This window comes from Amphiprion ocellaris, chromosome 8 (genome assembly GCF_022539595.1).
Source record: "Amphiprion ocellaris isolate individual 3 ecotype Okinawa chromosome 8, ASM2253959v1, whole genome shotgun sequence".
In the NCBI taxonomy this organism is placed as follows: Eukaryota; Metazoa; Chordata; class Actinopteri; family Pomacentridae; genus Amphiprion; species Amphiprion ocellaris.
In genome coordinates, this window is record NC_072773.1 from 21,527,595 (window position 1) to 21,547,461 (window position 19,867).

Consider the following 19,867-nt stretch of genomic DNA (forward strand, 5'->3'; position numbering starts at 1 on the left):
ATAGGAGTTTCAGTAACTTCTCTTTAGGTCCTTAAAGATGTTTCACCTTCATCCAAGAGAGGTGAGAAGTGAAAACGTCTTCCCCACAGCCTAAAAGAGAAGCCTGGTTGCTTTTTAATGGAGCTCCAAAGATTTTTCAGAACTCTAAACTTACTCTGAAATCTTCTAACAAACCTTTGACTTGTTGTGTTGCTCATTAACTGAGGGCTTCAGGCCCAAAGGCTGCCATGAACTCTCCAAAAAGTTATTTTAAAGACATAAAAACAACAGTTTCATCAGGTTTTGTTCATCTGCAACAACAGATTTGGCCTCTAAAGCGTCCTTTCTGTCTCCTAAATTAACCAGAACTTGGGTGCACCTCTGCCACACCAGCTGGGATGTGACATTAGAGAGTGAGAAACCCTCCTAACCCGTAGTCAGCCCATTCATCAGCCCTACAGCCGCACTTCCCCGTCCTTCCGAGGGATGACGCTAGAATCGAAAAGACAAATTCATAATTGGGGGGTCTCCAGCTCTGCCTGTGTCACATGGAAGCACAGTAGCTGAGCCGAGGGGATGCGAGAAGAGATGGAGGGGGCTTGAGGGACCGTGGAGGAGAAAAAGCTGCCACTTGGAGATATTATTGGAGATAACAGCTGCAGCAGAGGCGGCGGCGGCGGCGGCGGGGCAACAGATAGGCAACACTTCCCAGCCTCCCTTCGGGCTGGGGAGCAGAGGAGCGCGGAGCAGGGCGCACAAGGGGGTCAGCGGGCGCTCAAAAGGATGCCACATGCAATATGCTGCATTCCCGTCCTGTGAAGCCCAGGAACAGCCGAGGTATTCGCCGTTGATCGATTATGCTGGCGGGGAGCGCCTGGTCCGAGGGGAAACTGAAGGAAGCGACCGGGGTTGACGCTGCGCCTCCCCAAAGCTGAGTGAGTAACGGGGGGGGAGATGCTATAGCGCAGAGCCCGTGGCTGTGTGACAGGCTGGAGGCAGGAGGCAGGAGGCAGGAGGGGAGGGAGGGGGGGTCATTCATATGTGCCTATAGATCCAGCTCGATAACACGCAAACAGCATCGTTTATTCATCCAGGAATCACAGCCAAACCGCTGTGCCCGTGTGCGTTTCTGTCTCTCTCTTTGTGCTCGCTATGCTTTCCCTTCATCTCCTCTGGTCATACATTTAACACACAGACACGTGTGTGCAGCCACCTCAGCTCTATACTGCATTGCCCCCCCCCCCGCCGTGTGTGAGATTTAAGCCCCAAATGAAGGCATTCATCAGGAGAAGTTTGATGGGATTTGACGGAGAGGGAGAAGCGCAGGAAGCCTCCGATCAGGCGTTTTTTTTTTTTTTTAATTTTATTTTCCCCCTCTCTGTGTGACAGTGAAGCGTAAAGATCATTAGACCTTCCCTTAACATTTGCAGCCCCCACCTCACCTCACCCTTCCTCCTCCTCCCCCCGTCATAAATAGAGGAGGTGTGGGGGGCTTTTTGTCGTGTAAGTTGCCAGCTGACCTCAGGGACACAACATCCTTTACCATCCTCACTTTGATCTGGAAATTAATCGGAAACGCTTCCATGATTAGAGGGGAAGAAAAAGGGAGGAAACGAAATTAAAAAATAAAAAATCTCTGCTTGCTTGCTGCTGATGCTGGTGCTGATGCTGCTACGGGCTTAATGAAACAAACCCGTGATAAAAAAAAAAATGCACACTGCATCAGCTGGATTTTCCCCCCATTTCTTTTTTTTCTCTCACTGCCTATAGCTTCCACCTGCACGGCTATCTTTTTTCTTTTCTTTTAAAAACACCCTCCTCCTCCTCCTGTAAGCAGAGCTGTAAAATCTCCGGTTCACACCCCTCTACGTGGTTTTCGGTGTCAGCCGGCATCATTCGAGTCGTGGTTTGTAACCTGTTGTCACCAGCAGCATCACTGCAGCTCAGAGCCGAGCCGAGCCGAGCCGAACCCGGCCACAGTGTGATTGATGCCTGCTGAGTGGGTGCCATCATGAGCCTCACACAAACACACACACACACACACACACACACACACACACACACACACACACACACACACACACACACTGGGTTTACTGTTAAAACATGATTCCATCTCCACCTCCAGCATCTTATTGTTGTTGTTCATCACTTCTTCTTTTTATTATTATTTTGGATTATATTTATGCTTTTCTGTGCTTTTGGATGCATAAAGCCTGTAGACTGTATCAGAGGCTCAGATAAAGACAGAGCCTCTTCCACACAGGCTTCAGCTTTCTTCCTCACAGGGGCATGGTTAATCGTTGTTGCAAGCAAACATTTGACCTAATTCACATTCTCACACAATAGCAGTCTCCTCTCTCCCCCTCCCTCCCTCTCTCTCTCTCTCTCTCTCTCTCTCTCTCCCCCCTCACACACACACACACACACACACACACACACACACACACACACACACACACACACACACACACACACACACTCGTTGCTGTTATTTGTGTCACACAGAGGGTGAGGCTTTTGCTCCACATGAACTCCCAGGTGGTTTATCAAAAAAAAAAAAAAAAAAAAAAAACCTGAGTAGATTGGCAGAGAGGCCACTGTTGGCTGGCTGGGCTTGTTTGAAAAGGAGCTCCAGTACTATAAATAATGAACACACATGTAAATGCAGCGCGTGTTCCTAGAAAAGTAAAAGCCTACTGGTATCAGTTGCTACTAGGGCTGCATGTGTTTCCTAAGAAAAAATGAATTTTTATGAGGATTACACCATAATTCCTTGTTTCTCTACGTGGCCTTGCTAGGTGCCATGAGCAGAAAGAACATTTTCTGTAACGTTTGAAAGAGTTAGAGTGTGAGCATTTGCTTGTTGAGGAAATGGCAAGGACATGATTTGGCTTATAAAATATGATTTGATGGTCAGAATGGCTTTAAATGTGGATATTTAAGTCAACAGGTGAGCTCTTGATTAACCGATTAACCCTTTGGTTCAAAAACAGTGCTCCATCCCAGTATCCTCTGATGTTTTGCAAGAGAATCAATTCGATATTTGCTTTAAAATATGGATTTAAACTACAAATCAACTACCAGAGTAGTTGTTGATGAATTTGCTGTGACTTAACTGATTAATCAACTAATTGTTGTGGCTCCAGACTCATCCACCCACTGTGCTGTGATTTATCTGATAGAAATTCAATGTTTTTTTTTGCATATTCTGGACTGTAGGTTGTACAAAACAGGCCATTTCATGACATAAGTCAAACTGTTCTCTGGCATTTAATGACCCAATGTTGTAGTTCTTGTTAGTCTGCTGATGCATGAAGAGTTAAAGAAAGAATAAAGCGACAATCTGGATTTGAATCTTTTTTTTAATATACTCAGCAAAACAATCTAAGCTCAAAGGTGCACTCTGTAGCCTCCAGAGCTTTCAACTGCATCTTCATACAAATGTTACTTTGTTACTGTTTCCAGATGTCAAGAATGAGCCTCTGTGTGATATTTTAAGCCACTAAAGAACTATATTTAATTCAGTGATCAGTGATGCTCCAGTTTCTTAGCCACATAAGGCCACATAAGGTGTGTCGGCCTGAGCAGCCTCCTGGTCTGTAATAGTTGGTCGGGACAACACCTGGCAAATCTGCACCTGCAGGTATTGGAGGAAGTGCTGGTAGTTTGTAACGAGCTCACTGAGCGCCACGGGCAGAGGTGGAGGTGGTGGGGGTCTCTGTGGAGAGGGAGGGGGGGAGCTTTGTCTAGCAGAAAAGGCAGCCGGTGGAAGGCCATTTCTTGCTCTTGCTCTGAGCGCTCCGTCCAATTGGTTGGCTCAGACGAAGCAGCTTCAGGCCAGAGATTACACTGCAGTGCTGAGGCGTCACTCTGGCTGAACACCGCAGGCGGAGGCAGGGGGATAGAGGAGGAGAAGAATGGCCGAGGAGGTGTGGACACACTCGCTGACACGGGAAAGTGAGAGAGAAAAAGAAAGGGAAAGGGAGGCAAGGCTGGGAAACCTCGTTGGGAAATGTGACAGCCTCTTCTCATCATCTGCTTTCAGTGTCTTCAAACACCTGCCACAAGACTCCCACGCATGTCTTCCTCCCTCCTCTCTCTTCTTTCTTTTCCTCCACACCTACACCTTTCCCCTTTCTTCTCTCTCATTACGCTCTCCGTCTCCACTCCTCGGCTCTGTTGTCAAATCACCACTGATATAATTACACTGACGCTGTAGCGATGGTGAATTAAGTGATCATTGTCTCATATGTTGCTTTAATTCCAGCACCATATTCCAGACTACTCAGTCAGGAAGCGCTCTGGTTAAGGTGAAGCTCTGCTGCTGGATGATTTAGTGGCATTAAAAGCAGGTCACAGTCAGTTACCTGCGGCTGTGAAAATACACAAAATACTTTTGATGGACCTGCTGGGAAAACGTGTTCATTGTTGCAATCACTTTCCTAAGACGCGCTCAAAGAAGCAATTATCCACTGTTGGAAAATGTGACTTATTCATTCATAATAATCAACATAATTAGAATGAGAAAACAAAGCAGTTGTTCTCTGGTTAGGACACCCTGACAACTGAAAGCAGCGTACAAAGACTCACCAACAAGGCCGAGTATGAAATCTGGTGCAAGTTGGATTTCACGCTGGGAACAGCCGGGTTCATGTCTGGATCTCCACTGAAAGAAATGCAAATTATGAAAAGTCTGCAAAACTTTGACAATACAGAACATGATAAACGTCTGTCGTGTTGTGTGACTGAAGAGAAAGTCTGACAAAAATCTGTTAAATGATGTGCTCTGAATAACTGATGGCAGGAAAGAAAAAAAATCACAAAGATACAAGAAGTAAAAACCATAATATGGATGAAACTTGAGCAGGACAAAAGATGTTGTGCAGGTCTGACAGTGAAGGTTTACTGTGCTGAGCAGTGATGTTATGGTTATGGACAGACTAACAGCAGTCAATGTAGTATTCACGCTGGTTACACCAACTCAACACTTTATTCCAAAGCAGCTGCAGAAGCTTCTTGTTAGCCTCATTAGCAGCGTTCCTCTATTATATATCTATATAAACATTGATCCACCACTTTGGTTCAGATATAAGATTATCAACAAATGTTAGACAGATTGTCAAGAAGACTGTTTCAATCCTTTGACTTTCCATCTATCACCACCAGCAGGTCAGTGTTTTTTGAGGGTTTTAGTGAAATGTCTCCACAATCAGTGGATCTATTGCCATGAAATCTGGTACAGACATTCATGGCGCCATCAGGATGAAGTGTAATATCCATATCACTTCATTCATTTGTCCAAATCTTTGCTTTAAGCCTGAAATAGATTAGGTTCAATTCAACTTTATTGTCTTAGCACATATTAAAAGAACCAAGAAAACAAAATGCAGTTTAGCATCTAACTAGCATCCAAAAAAAGAGTGTGATGTAAAATGCCCAACCAGAACAGTTTATATATATATATATATATATATATATATATATATATATATATATATATATATATATATATATATATATATATATATATATATATATATATATATATATATATATATATATATATATGTATGTATTATGATCAGTATCAACAGTATAACCAGTGCATGTAAGTATGCAAGATATAGGAATACTGAAGCTCTATAAGTAATTTACTAGAATATAGTAGTACATGCAATATGGGTATGTGCAGTGTGATACAGTATGAACAGAGTGGTATTATAAGTGTGTTGGATGTATAACTATATAAAAATAGATAAATGTAAATATAAGAGACAAGGAGAAATGACAGTATGAACAGTGTAAATAGTGTAAATAAGATGCAAGATATATACAGTTTATACACAGTTGGTGTTTGCACAGAGTTAATAGCTGCAGAAATAGAGATATTCACAACATTTTCAGTTGTACTCTTCTTGCAAATGTTAGCAAAACACGCTAAACGAAGACAGAAATCATGTTACCCACTGAACATCACCACTGTTAACTTTGTTGTAGCATCTTGTTTTTGTTCTGTATTCTGCGGTTAAAACAGGAAAAACTTTAACTTACAGTGTTCTGTGTTACTTTTTTATACTTTTGTTGTTGGGCATGCTGTAACCCTCATTATACAAGTCAATTTCAGTATTTCTCACAAATCTGAGACTGATACATTTACACTGACAAAAATGACATGGAGTGATGTTGAGGTTTTGTCCGGTTGGTAACCCAGTCCGGACTTTTGCACTACGTTTACAGGCTTTATTGAAAAAAATGCAATGCTTTAATGTAGTCATGAGAGTCAAGAGGTGATGCATACATTTTGAGGTGACATAATCAGTGTTGTGTTTGCACACACCGTGCCGGATTTAGTTAATTCTGTCAGGGATAGTGCACACACAGAACAGAGATTTGGAGGAAAAAACTGACGAGACAGACAGGTTTTTACTCCTGCAAAATCTATCGTTTGCCTGATTTCTATCCGCCGCCCTGTTCTCACTCCTCGTTACCCTCACCCCAGCCGGTCGAGGCAGACAGCTGCCCTCGCTGAGCCTGGTTCTGCTGGAGGTTTCTTCCGATAAAGAGGAGTTTGTTCTTCCCAAAGAGCTTGCTCAAGGGAATGTATGGATTTGCTGGGTTTCCCCATTATTAGTCTTTAAATGTATCAGACTACATGAAGTGCCTTGAGATGACTTACATTGTGAATTGGCGTAATGAAAGCACTCAGAGAGTGCAGTACTCCACCAAGGCTGTTCAGTCATCGTATCATTTTCCGACAGATAAAATCTTTAATAAAAAAAAGACCTTGTGGTGAGCACAGGCGTGTGTTAAGCATGTGTACGTTATGTACGGATACCGAATCGCGTGACCTAAGTATGTAGCGGGCGGCGGGAATTGATGGGACTCAGAAACACCCTCAGAACTCAATTACTCCTTGTATGATTTCCGACAGATAAGTCCGCGGTGGTGGATTTGTAGTAGGATCACAATCATGTGATCGTCAGCAAGTCAGTTATAGTTACAGTGACCCCGTGCCACTATCTCACAATACAAAAATTTTTATCAAATCCATGGATCCAGACTATAAGCTGCATCACTGCCAAAAACTAATCACTTGGTCCTTGTGTCATTTCTGACCTTCCCTGAGAATTTTATCCGAATTCGTTAGTCGGTTTTTGAGTAATGTTGCTAACAGACAGACAAACAGACAAACAGACAAACGTACAACGATCGTCACATAACTCCGCCGTTCCTTGGTGGATGAATAAAACTGAGCTGAATTATATTAAAAGACAAAAAATAGGCCTTAGTGCTTCAGTGGCACGTTTATGCTCTATTTTGAAAAAATGATCAGCAAAGGTCACTTACACGAATGAGAACAGAACAGACAAGAAAAAACATGATGTATCCATCAGCTAAAACCTGTTTTATTCTATAGATGGTTGTGGGAGATTAGAGCCTGTCCTAGGTGACATTATTTGTAAGGCAGGGTGCACTCTGGATAACTCACCAGGTCATAGCAGGGTGAACACATAAACCTCACATCTACAGCTAATTTAAAATCACCAATTAACCTACTATGCATGCCTTTGGACTGTGGGAGGAAATCCGTTCTGATCCAGGGAGTCTCCCTACAAGCTCCACACAGAAAGGCTCCAGAGACCAGCTGGTTCACACCCAGAACCTTCTTGTGGTGAGGCGACAGCGCTAACCACTTTCCACCATGCCACCTGAAAAAAAAAATATTTTGCATGACTAGTGAAATTCAGTCACTTCATTCCAAGTAGAAATGGGCAGTGTTCAGGAAGCTACCTGGAGATTTTAGCGGGCTAATCTAGCAGTTACTCTACATTTAAAGGGGCCTCACTAAGTTAGCCCAGAAAAATGTAGCAAGCAAAGCTACACTAATATGATGATGATTTATTTCTTTTATGTTGAATATTGGTACATTTGCTGCCTCCAGACAGTGAAAAACACAGCGATTGGCAAGGCAATAGCTGCTGTTTGTAGATTGCACAAAGCACTAGTATGCAATGGCACAGTTATATAGAAGAGCCACTCATGTACTTGCACGGAGGTGGCATCACATACAGATCTATAGCTTAATTTCAGATTGCACTGAAAGCCTCACTGTGCTTGTCGATTGAGAAATGCTTGGGAAAATGTCGCTTGTGAGGATGCTACCTACAGCACTACTCGATAAATAAAAGAGCTTTGCTTCTCAAAAGCAATTTGATTCTGAAAACAGCGCTGTTAGCACACTGAGAAATGTACTTAAACTGGCAACTTCGCCACTTACAGCAACACTGCTGCTCAACAACGAGTGTGGCCTAAATCAGCAGACCTGGCTAAAAGGTCACAGAATATATGAATAAAACAGAAGAGTGTTACAGTCTGGTTGCTTTGGGTAGTTTCACTCAAATTTTGTTCTATTTGGCATTCGATGCTAAAGCATAATGAACCCCAAATTAAGTTTAACCAAATTACAAGGTGAAAATGAAGGGAAAAAGAGCCACACACTGACTTTACAGATCACTACAATGCAGGCTGAAGTTAAATTATATGAGCTGCGTCTGATGAATTTGCTCCAGTAGTCATGTTGTGGTTTCTCCTAAAAACGGTGCTGAGGCTTTGGCCTTCAGAGAGGAAACATGATGCTCACAAGACTACAGACAAACTGTTAAAATAATTCTGTGTGTGAAGATTAAACTCTATCTGTAAGGAAAGCATCAATGTGGAATCCAATACTAAAGCATAGTGTTTAAAGAGGATGCACACACACAATCCTCACAAAGAGTTTGTCTAAATGGACAAGTTTCCAACAAAGTGTTTTTTTGTGGAAGAAAATCTGTGGTTTTGAACTGAATAAATAGATAAGAATAAGGACAGACATGTAACTGCAGTTCCACCAGACGGTACGGTTTCTGCAGCCTTGTTGTTGCTGATGGACAAGTGACAAACACACATTACCACACATGAAAACACATTGTCCCAGTCGACAGATGGCGTGATTTGACAGAGATTAGGCTTGTTTGTTTGGTCTTTTCGTTATAGCTCTGTTTTTATTTTTTATTTCAAACATATTACACTGCCAAATGTGAAATTGTCTGGCAAGCAGCGCGGAGTGGAGAAGAATCAGGAGAGATGTTTCCGTCTGCTCGCGCCGCTTTCACACTTGTCTCCTTCAGTGTTTCAGGTTACTCTGCCTGCTGGCATGTTCAGCTTTGCAGTGACTCATTGTACCTTCTCAATATGTATGCTTGTTCTTGTTAGAATGTGAGGAAATTAGTATTTACCCATATGGAGCTGCAGCTACCTGTCAAAAAGATCAGCACTGGATTCTCACACAAACACATTTTTTTCTGGTTTGTTTTGGTAGTAAAACAGTGAAATGTAATTTTGAACTGATGTAGCAACTAAGTTTGAGACCAGACACCTGAAAATCCATGTTGCTGAGCAGGTATGCTGTTGATGTCTGTGTAAGTGTGACACACAAAGCTCAGTAATCCCTCAAACAAGGTAAAGCAGAAGCACACGCCGGAGGCATAATGTCTGTTCACTTCACTGCTTCAGTGCTGGATGGGAATTCACACTGCTCCTCTTTTCAAACTGCTGCCTTCCTTCTGCCTTTTGCAGCGTGAATATTTCACTTCTGGTTCCGCTGCTTTGTTAACCTACTTAATGTTTTGTAAAGGTTAGATAATTTTGTAATTAAGCTCCACTCTGTGCCTTCTCGCTGCAGATCCCAGTGCGACCGTGGCTCTTCCCTGCGTGCATGAGTGTAAGGGTGTGAGTGTGAGTGTGTGAGAGCAAGCGAGCGTCAGCGCTCCCACATGGCCTCCATGCAGGACGGGCTGAACTTCACGGCTCCTCCCTACGGCAAGGTCCTGCTGCTGGGTGCTATCGCTGCTGCCTCAGCCTTTGTTGTTACGATCCTCATTGTGGTGCTCTGCGTGGGCTGCCAGAGGTGAGAGCAGCACTCTGCACACACACATGACCACACACATGCACACACTCAGTGTCTTCATTTGCACTGAAGAGTATTTACACATGCACACACCAGTGGCGGAGGAATTATTAAGAGGCAAAGCAGCAATGTACAAATACTCTGTTACCAATAAAAGGCCTGCATTGTCACTACAAATATTAGTGAAGTCTCAAAAGTTCTCCCTCAGGCCGCTGTAATTAATAGCAGACATTATTAGATTATCAAGCATTGGTGTTGAAGCAAGATCTTACAGCTGTGACAAGTCAGTGTGGAGCTGCTTTATATATTGTTAAGTACCCTCCAAAGGGTCACAAGATAAATCTGAGGGGTCATGACATTTTTACTTTCTTATTTTTAGTTTTTTCCACAGAGATCAGGTTTCAAGCTAAAAATGTTGTAGCTGGTTTAAATAATTAATTGTGTTTTGGTACAGCAGCTATAATCACAGCCAGGAACCCACATCTGACACCGAGCACTGAACATTTTCACCATGAAACTATTCACAGGATTACTACAACATACCAAACACTCAGAATTATTTTTAATATGCAAATGTGCAAAATATACAGCGTAGAAAAAGTGCAGTGTGCCAAATGTAGATGATCTATAATGTATAAAAGTACACAGTGTGCAAAATGACTTGCTTATATCCAGTGTGTCCTGTATTTTATAAGCACATCATATGACAGACACAGACTAAAAAACAGCTTCTTTCCGAGAGCCATCATCACCCTGAACTCTCACATGTAACAACCCAGCCAACAATACGATGTAAAATGTGCAATTTACATCACTGTCTCTGCTGCTGCTGCTGCTCTATACTACCTCTATATTCACTCTGTTATTTATATTGTATAATTGTAAATAGAGACTGTTTGCACTAGCGTTAAGATTTTTAAGACTTTTATCTTGCACCTTTTTGTTTGCACTGAAAAGGAGAAGCTCTCCAATCTTGTTGTACACTGTATAATGACAATAAAACACATTGTATTCTCTTCTTCTATATGATTTTTATGTGCAATATTAATCAGAAAAGAAACTCATAACTACAGCTACTAATTCAATGCGGCAAAAGTACTCAAGCGAAGTAGTAAAGTACCTCAAAACTGCACTACAGGACTTGCGTAAATGTACTTAGTTACTCTTCACCACTGGCAGCCGCACTTGCAAATATACACCAAATGTTTCTTTGGCATATGCACAGTCATAAGATGACTCAGCCACACATGACTCAGACAAACTCTGCACATGCACGCACAAGTGTCGGATCCTGTATGACAGAGTGGTTGTGTTTGTCGCAGGAAGGGAAAGACACACAATGTCCCCGGCGAGGGCGGAAAACACCGACTCATGGACATGGTAGGTATCAGGCAACACGCTGCTCCATGTTTTGTTTGTATTGCAGCAGAGGTAGCTGAAGCAACTCTATTCACCAGGGAACAATATCATTCAAAGGACACCTCTTCAGTCTTAATTAGTGTTTAACTGGCTGTGTGTGTGTGTGTGTGTGTGTGTGTGTGTGTGTGTGTGTTGTCAGGGTATACTCAGGCAGTCGAAGCTGCGGTCCATCAGTAAATCAGATACTGAGATGAACAAGATGAACTGCAATGGCAAAAGTGAGTGCATCTTTCACATACAAATCCTGACCTGTGTAAACACCGCCTCATCGCTGTCAAGTGGAAACCCTGTATCACCAAAACATCAACTTTTATGGAGCCAGACAGCCTGGTCTTGGTTCAGCTGCATGACAAAGAATTTTGACCCTATTCAAGTGGATTTCAGAGGGATTTTCTGATGTGAAGGGGTTGAAAACACACAATCTTTAAGCATGAAAATCACTTAAACTGGAGATACTAGGTTTTACACTTCAGCAAAAACATAGTCATCATTTGAAAAACATAACAGCATGAAAACTAAAAATACACACTATCCACAAATAAATGTAAATGTCGCATGCTTTGGCTGATTTAACTTCATCCTCATCAGTTTATACTAGCATGTCCAGAAAAACAATGTCATAAACCTCTTGCGTGTTAAAAAAATAAGCACAACATCACACTTTCCTCTACATTCTCTGTATCTAATCTGATCTGGCCCCAAATTCATTTAAAATCCTCTGCATAACAGATTTGAAGACATATTAGAGGAGAAATTTACCCTAAAACAGAATTCACATTACATTTACAACTCAGCCTTATTCCACTAGACTGCTCAGTCCTGATTTGTGAACATGTATCTCTCTCAAAGACACAAATCAGAGTGCCAAGACAAATCCTGGAGCTCCATCACTGACAGTCAACAGGGAACTGCGTTTGTGGGCACAGTGACAGTAGCCTGAGAGGAATTGAAGAAATATAAGCATATGTCCTGCTTCATACTTGTCCTGCTTCCACTGCAGTGGAATGAAGCCAGTTTGGATGCATATTCTCAAACATCTATGTCAGTTCCCAGTTTACTGTCAGCGTCAGATTTTCTCTTCTCTTACCAGCGAGAGAAATATTCATGTTCACAAATGTTTGGGGATCAGTCTGGTGAAAAGAAGGAGTAAAGATGCTGTATGTGAGTTCTGCTTTATGGAGGCTGTCGGACAGCGTAACAGCAGACTGTATGTGCCTTGCAGAGGCATCTAAAAAGCAACGTCCAGCCAGCATGGACCTTCTGCTGCTGCCCAGCCGCTGGTCTAACTCTGACCTTCGTTCTCAAGGCAGGCAGCTTCCCCAGATCCCCTCTGGGACTGGAGAGGACGGCGAGCACACTTATTCTGAAGTGGGCCGGCGCTCCTCCACCACACGTACTGACGATGCCCTCTACGCCATGGTAGGCAGGGCCGGGCAGACGGACACTCCGGCCCCTCCGGCCGTCCCTGCCAACACCCCGGCCCCCCCAGACCCAGACGGGGACGTGGAAGGAGGGCTGCCTGAACCCGAGGCCCAGGTCATGTCTCCACCTCACCCGCCGGAGACGGCCGAGTACGCCTGCGTCAGGAAGCTGAGGAAGGCCGACAAGGCGCCTCAAAAGAGGGACAGCGGGACGGACATGGGGGAACCGCCGGCACCGCCTCCGCGACACGCCCCGCCGTCACACCCAGCCCCTCATCCACCACACCCCCACAGCACAAAGTTGCCCCGCAGAAACGTTGAGGCCTTTAACGTCCCGTCATTCCCAAAGGTTGGTACAGTTATTGAAAAACTTCTCTGTTTAAAGTGATAGGAAGAGTTTGACAGTTTTGACGTTTTCTTCCAGAGTTGTAGTTGCGTCAGAAATAATCAGACTCCTTTACGTTCTGCACACTTTGTTGTGCTGTGAATAAGATTTTGAGCCAGTCAAATTGATACATTTCCCTTTAAATCTACAAAACATGTTTTTTTCGAAATCTTTCCAAATTATTGAAATTCTAAATCTGAAATCTCTCTGTTGATCTTTGTTGACCTATTTCACAGAAGGTGCAGTGCAGAGCTCTTACAAGTGCCATATACATGTGTTTGTACATTTGTGTGGATGTTTTTTAAACTAGTACATGGCGGTATATATGTGTGGCCTCACATTTGTGCCTGGCTGTGTATTTTTCATTTATTATCGTGTGTTCTGTCGCCTTTGGGGACTATAAGGTATATCTTATCTCACTGTATTTACTGTAGTAGACGTTTGCTGTTGCACTGATACTTCCTGTTTGCTTTAATAATCCTTCAGATGTGTCAAGAACCTAACTGGAGTCGACCAGTGGCAAAGTAGGGAGGTTAGAAAGGCAACACCAGACTTTATAAAGGTGTTAAAACTGGCACAAAATGTCAGGAAAAAACCCAGCCATGAAGTCCAAGAAACTCTCTGTAGACTCCCACGATAAACTGTGTTGAGCCGTAGATCAGAGCAACAATTTATAACCGTTTCTAAAGTGTTGAGGGCTCCCAGCAGCACAGTGGCCTCAATAATTGTGAAATGGAAGAAGTCTGAAACTACCTGAATCAGACAGAAAAAAACTGGATAACTGCCCAAATCCAGGCTAACATACAAAGTCTGTAGAGACGTATCCAAAAAGACTCAAGGGTGCAATGGCTGCCAAAGGGGCTTTTACAACACACTAAATTAAGACTTTGTTTGCAGTCAAATAGGATTTTTTTTAATGTTGGACAGAGCTAAGCTAATTGTTCCACAGTGGTTCAAGCTAAGTTAATAAACTGTAGCACAAAACTTTAGACTTGAAAGCAGAGGTGATCCTACTATCTGACTCTCCACATGAAAATAAGTGAACACTGTTTCTCAAAATGTCAAAATATTCGTTTAAAACTGGGTACAAAACGTTATTTGATATTGGGAGTTAATATGCAACCTTTACAGCAGATCACTTTGGGCAAGATTAGATCTCATTTTTAGAACTGTGCTTAGAAATATCCCGCATATTTTGTGAATTTGATTGGAAAGGTCGACATTATATTCTGATCAAACGTATGAATGCAGCATGTAATTTATTAAAACTTATTTATTGTTTCTAACATAGGGGAATTTGTTGTTCCACCCAACAGATGTCATGAAACAGAATATGATTAGACTATACTGGAAATGATAATGTGGGTGGGGTCATAGACCAGAAATCACAAATCAGTGATGCTTCTGTGACACAGAGAGTTAATAAAGTTGTAGATGCTGCTTTTGGGCTGTTGTCCCGCTGTTCTTGAAGGACCTGGTGAAGTTGCTGGACATTTAGGTGGACAGGATCATCCACCCAGAGCTGTCTGAAAGGATTTCTTGTGGAGTTGTGGACATTTGTACACTGAAAAAAGAGAATAGTTCGACCTACTTAACTAAATAGCTTCAATTGGTGACACAAAATAGAATAAGTTCATCTAAATTAGGTTACTATATCATAACAATGCAGCATGTTTATGTTAGATGTTGTTAAGTCATTTATTTCCTTTCAAAGGAACAGTTTGGTTTGCTGACTTCATTTTAAAGAAAGTTAAGTTTCTAGTTTTGCCAACTTACATATTTGCTTTGTCCAAACACAAAATGTAACACATGATTCCGTCAATCTGCTTACTGTTTCTTATGGTCCTGGTTGAGTTACATCAAAAAACTTTAAAGAAACATGGACAGGTCAAATGCACAATGCTAAAGGAGCAGTAAACCTAGTTTTTGCACTTTCTCCAAAATCAGAATACCAATTTAAAGGGACAAAATGTAATTTTACTACAACAGTAAACTACCATCACCAAACCATAAAGATAAATGAGACTCATTCGAAACTGTACTTTATCTAAACAGCTTAAATACACTTTTTACAGTGTAGTTCCTGGCTGTGGCCCTCACAGACATGTTAACATCCAGCTGCCAGCAGATGTTTTTCATCTTGTCATCTGTGGCATTGCGTCACTTGATTAAAGCTGCATTGTAAAGAGGACCATCACAGTCACTGGTCAAAGGACTGCTTGTGCTGGTCCCACTGTCTGTTCATTGTCCTGTAATGAAACAGTTGACTATTGTGTGCATTAACTCAGTGGTTGAGAATTTGCCACCAGTCGAAGAACTCAAAAGATTCAGATGGGAAACAAGGGGACAGAAATGGAGGAGTATTAAATCTAGCAGCGATGTCCTATTTATCCTAAACACGGTGTAATATATATCATTTTTTAGCGATGAATGTGGCCTGATTCCTGCCACATATTTCCTTTGCAATAAGCCTCAACAGCAGCTCCTCAGCGGTCGGAAGCTGAAGGAAGCGAGGAAGTGATAACTGGAGGGCCAGAGGAAGTTAGCAGTTAAGTTAGGTTGTTAGTGGCTCTCCAGAGGTCTGACTGGAGCAGAAGAAGAGATCACACGAGGTAACATCAGCCCAGAGTGTGAATGTGGTCGACTCATCAGGTATGAACGTCCACCGGTTCCTTGAGCTGGCTGTTGTGACATGTATAAGAAATGTCCTTGCGATGAATATTTCATTATGTTGTTCTTTTGGCAGCACCAGTATGACACATGAACCAGATGCGGTGATGAGGGAGGCTGCAGAGGATGTGTTGTAATTGTGCCAGTGTTGCAGTTTCCCCTGCAGTCGCCTACATCATGCATGGTGCTGTGATGCGTTAGCACTGCTGTAGAAACTTCTTTGAAGTTGGGGCAGCGAGCGGTGTTTATTTGTCGGAGAGTTCTTGGTGATAGTGGGGTATTTTTGCTCTCAGCGGTGTCACCTCCTCCATATGTTCACAGCAGCAGGAGTGTAGGCCGACTGTCTGCTTTTACTGTGGATTTAAGGCTTTGTGCTCCCCCCCCAGGTGACAGTGGGAGACCATTTGCTGCCCTGCGTGAGGTCACCGAGGTCGCTCCATCTGCTGTGACCCGAGTTCAGTAACACGCACAGTTCACGGGCTTACATGTGTAAGCAGTTTGCTCTCAGGCCTGTTCACCGCTGATTTTCCTGCAGATGACGCAACGTGTTGAAATTGAGTCATCCAGAATATAAGCACATGGTTCCTTACAGGCTCCACCTTCCAGGGAAAATCTATTCAGCACCGTGTGAGCCCCATCCAGTACATTTCCGATGCCACAGCTCCTCTGCAAAGTGGTTAATTTGTCTTGTGTGAGCCCTGTTACGTCTGCTTTGAAAATGCAGGCTTTATATTCTCCTTTGCTCATTTGTCAGTGCAGGATCCTGCAGGAGCATGTGACCAGCTCTGTCCCAGACCTGATTTGTTGTTCTGTTGACAGGAGGTGATGTTTATGGGAAACGGAGAGCAGTACATCTGGAAGCCTCCAGAGGACGATGACATGCTCATGCTCCAAAATAAAGCGCTGGCCCCGCTGGGTGCCCACACGGTGGAGAATATACAACCGTCTGCTGCAGCGGTGAGCGACGACTCTTCTGCATCAACCCGTCTGCAGTTTGCTTTATTGCATTACTGTGTTGAAACTCAAAACAGTAAATACAATAAAAAATTATGTAATTTATAAGGTCAAATGCTGTAAAAGAACCAATTACCATTTGTAAAAATATAGATTTTTGATGCAGATGTTATAAATAATTTCGACCTTTTTTTTACAGTCAACATGTAGATGAATATTTTTACTTTCCTGTGATTTTACTAGTTATTATCAGTCATTTAACAAAACTGTCAAAATTTGTAAAATAACAGTAAATTGTCCAAAGAATTACAGCTAAACACACCTCAAATACGTACATTTTTTAACTGTGTAGATAACCTCAGAACGTCTGTTGTCTGGCTGCAGGTGGCTGAGATGTACTCGAAGGTGTGTAAACCAGGAAAGAAGAAGAGAGCGGTGCCGGGTTCTCCTCCAGGCAACCCTGGCTTCCGGACCTTGGGTCGCGGTGACCGGGACCGAGACCGGGACGGGGGGTTTAGTGTAGTGGTCAAACCCCAGACATGGGCCCCTCAGGAGGGCAAAGCCGTCGGAGGGCCCCTCGACGACCACTGCTACGAGTCCATCGGGACGGAGGAGTGCGATCCGGCCTACGAAAACCTGGAAGGAGGTGGCTGGAAGCGAGAGCGGCCCCCCAACACTTGTGCCACCCTGCGGCCGAGGAGGAAGAAAGCCCAGCAGCCCTTGCAGCAGCAGCAGCCCCCTCCGCCGCCGCCGACGCAGCAGACCCCCAAGCTGCAGCACCTGCCTGCCAAAGCCCTGCTGCTGCCGGGGGAGAACCTGTACGAGAGCATCGGCGACCTGAAGCAGGGCTCTGCCACCTCCAGCACCACCACCATCTTCACTTTCAACGATGGCATGGAGATGTATGTAACAGGGCTCTGAGGCGGCTGCACTGTGACCCCCCTGACCTTCCAACACAAGGAGCTGAGCTACACCACGAGGAGTGACGGCTGAGCCCCTGTCATGCTCACCCACACATACTGTTTACATTCAAGTCATAACATTAGGCCTTTCACAGGCTCCAGAGGCCTTGGGGCTGTAATGTTGATCTGTTATGACCTGGGCTGAATATAAAAGTCCAATCTATAAACCTTATAAGGAATCCAAAGGTAGTGAATAATAAATGAGCACAAGACCATTGCAGAGCAATCTGTAGGTAACAGTAGCACTTCTATTTTACTGATACATATGTGCAAAGCACAATAAAGTGAAAAGCCTAAATTCTTCCTCAATTCTAGCGGGTAAAAATAGTCATATATTTGGTCCGAGCAGGACTCTTATTTGGGGAAAAGGCACAGCATTGTGTGAAATATTTTGGTAGCACTTAGTCTGTCATGAGCAGGCCTTCCCTGTAGTTGGTCAAGATGTGATTCAGGACGAGATTTAAATGATATAAAAGAATGAATTACTAATCAAGATACTTGAAAGCTCAGGGACCAAGAGAAACAATTATGAGAGTATTATAAGAGCAAATTGCACACATTTTGCATTCCTCCTAAAAGCTTCGACTAATTTAGACCATTTTCACATTAAAAAGCCGACCAGATACTTCCCTCCGTCATGCTTTGTTTCACCTCACATGGACTGAACACTGTCTCCCCTGCCGTCTGTAAATGAAGTGTTTTACTTTGTTGATCCTGTTTCTGCACTTTGCCTGCTACAAGTTGCATGCTTAAAAAAGTTGAAAAAAAATTTACAAAAAATCAAGCACTGTCATGTGGTACCTCTATATGAATGTTTTTTTGTTTTTCCTTTCTATTGTCGTGGGTTGTTTATTTTCTAGTGCGTTGCTTTATTTCTCTGTAGAGCTCAAAGCCAGTTAAAGTAAGGATGTCTTTGGCTCGGTGGGACTCCGTGCAGCAGAGAGGAGCATTCATTTTCTCTCCTGCGCCTGCGACACACTCACACAGTACAGATGAAACAAGACTAAAGAGAACTGCTCGAGTCCTAAAGGTGGAGACAGTCCACTCGACCTCCCCCCTTCCTCCCCTCTCCTCCCACAGCCCCCCCCGTCTGCTCAGTCCTCACTCATATCTGTGGACTGTTCATCTACATGGTTCCCTGCCTTGTGGTCATATGAATCTGCTTGGGTTTCATCATAGTGCAGCGTGGAAAAGCTACAGTAGAACTGATGTGTATTAGCAAACGTCACGTCTCATCGTCACTCCATCGATGGACACTCTCTGTTATCAGTGTTGAAAATATTGCAGAAACGACTAAAATGTGAAGCAAACGGTTCGCTAAGCAGCAGAGCATCACCCTGAGGATAACACACACAAATTACATCCAAATCCTGAACAATAGCGACGATCTCATTTGACCAAATATCCCCAGCAAACAATGTGATTATACTGTATGTTGATGCAACGTGTATGTACATGACAAAAGAGAAAGAATAATAAATATATCATCAGTGTCAAGAAAATCTATCTTTTTCTATTATGTTCAGTTGTGTTTTGGAATGACTTATCTTGTGACACAAAACTGCAAACAAGCTGCAATGTAAATTTCAGTGTGTTCTGTTTCTTGTTTTTTGAAGCCATGAAGCTACGGTGTGTTCTTGGAAAGCCCTGCTAAGTTAAATGTGGCAGCTAATGTTGTGTGTTTGCTATTCAGACTACAGGGTCTTGTACTCAAAAGCGTGTAATTAAGTGCTAAGTGCAAAAGATTGTAATGTTTTATATCAAGATTACTATTCATGAAATGTCAGTCAAGTTTATACTTTTGTAATAAAGTGGCACTTTAAAAAAATATGCTTTATCTCATAGTCTCGGTTATTAAAACGGACAGAGAGCAGAATTTGCAAAGTGACGATGGACTTCTCTAGGAGTTGCCATTTTCTTTTTTATATTTTCTGATCCTAAAAGCTGCCTGTAGATTCCAGAAAATACATTTTAGGAGTCCCTGTTTCCAAAATGTACACTATTTTCATACATCACGTTACATCCAAGGCTGCATGTTTCTTCCATTGTGCTCTGCTTTCTTTTGTGCACAACCTTACAACCTAATTTCACATGCGAGTGTGTGAGTGGCCTTCCCATGTTTTTTTGT

At 43.0% G+C, this 19,867-nt stretch overlaps 1 protein-coding gene across 3 annotated transcripts; it reads left to right on the top strand.

The window, feature by feature from the left end:
- Nucleotides 1-497: 497 nt before the first annotated feature.
- Nucleotides 498-19,232, top strand: si:dkey-70p6.1 (uncharacterized protein LOC570575 homolog). 3 transcript variants are annotated; one of them, XM_055012795.1, is made up of 7 exons: nt 498-914; nt 9,704-9,928; nt 11,251-11,308; nt 11,487-11,565; nt 12,570-13,117; nt 16,643-16,780; nt 17,162-19,232. In XM_055012795.1, the coding sequence occupies exons 2-7, from the start codon at nt 9,795-9,797 to the stop codon at nt 17,696-17,698; spliced, it is 1,494 nt and encodes a 497-aa protein (XP_054868770.1). In that variant the 5' UTR covers nt 498-914; nt 9,704-9,794; the 3' UTR covers nt 17,699-19,232. The 3 variants fall into 3 exon arrangements, with proteins under 3 accessions (XP_054868770.1, XP_054868771.1, XP_023146289.2); XM_055012796.1 differs by having other exon boundaries at nt 499-914; nt 12,771-13,117; XM_023290521.3 differs by having other exon boundaries at nt 502-914; nt 12,654-13,117.
- The last annotated feature ends 635 nt before the right edge of the window (nt 19,233-19,867 follow it).

What these genes read in the sequence shown, in the direction of transcription:
- si:dkey-70p6.1 (XM_055012795.1), top strand. Translation starts at nt 9,795, where the DNA reads ATGGCCTCCATGCAGGACGGGCTGAACTTCACGGCTCCTCCCTACGGC. An exon ending in AACACCGACTCATGGACATG is followed by an intron (nt 11,309 to 11,486) that starts GTAGGTATCAGG and finishes GTGTGTTGTCAG; the next exon opens with GGTATACTCAGGCAGTCGAA. An exon ending in ACGTCCCGTCATTCCCAAAG is followed by an intron (nt 13,118 to 16,642) that starts GTTGGTACAGTT and finishes TTCTGTTGACAG; the next exon opens with GAGGTGATGTTTATGGGAAA.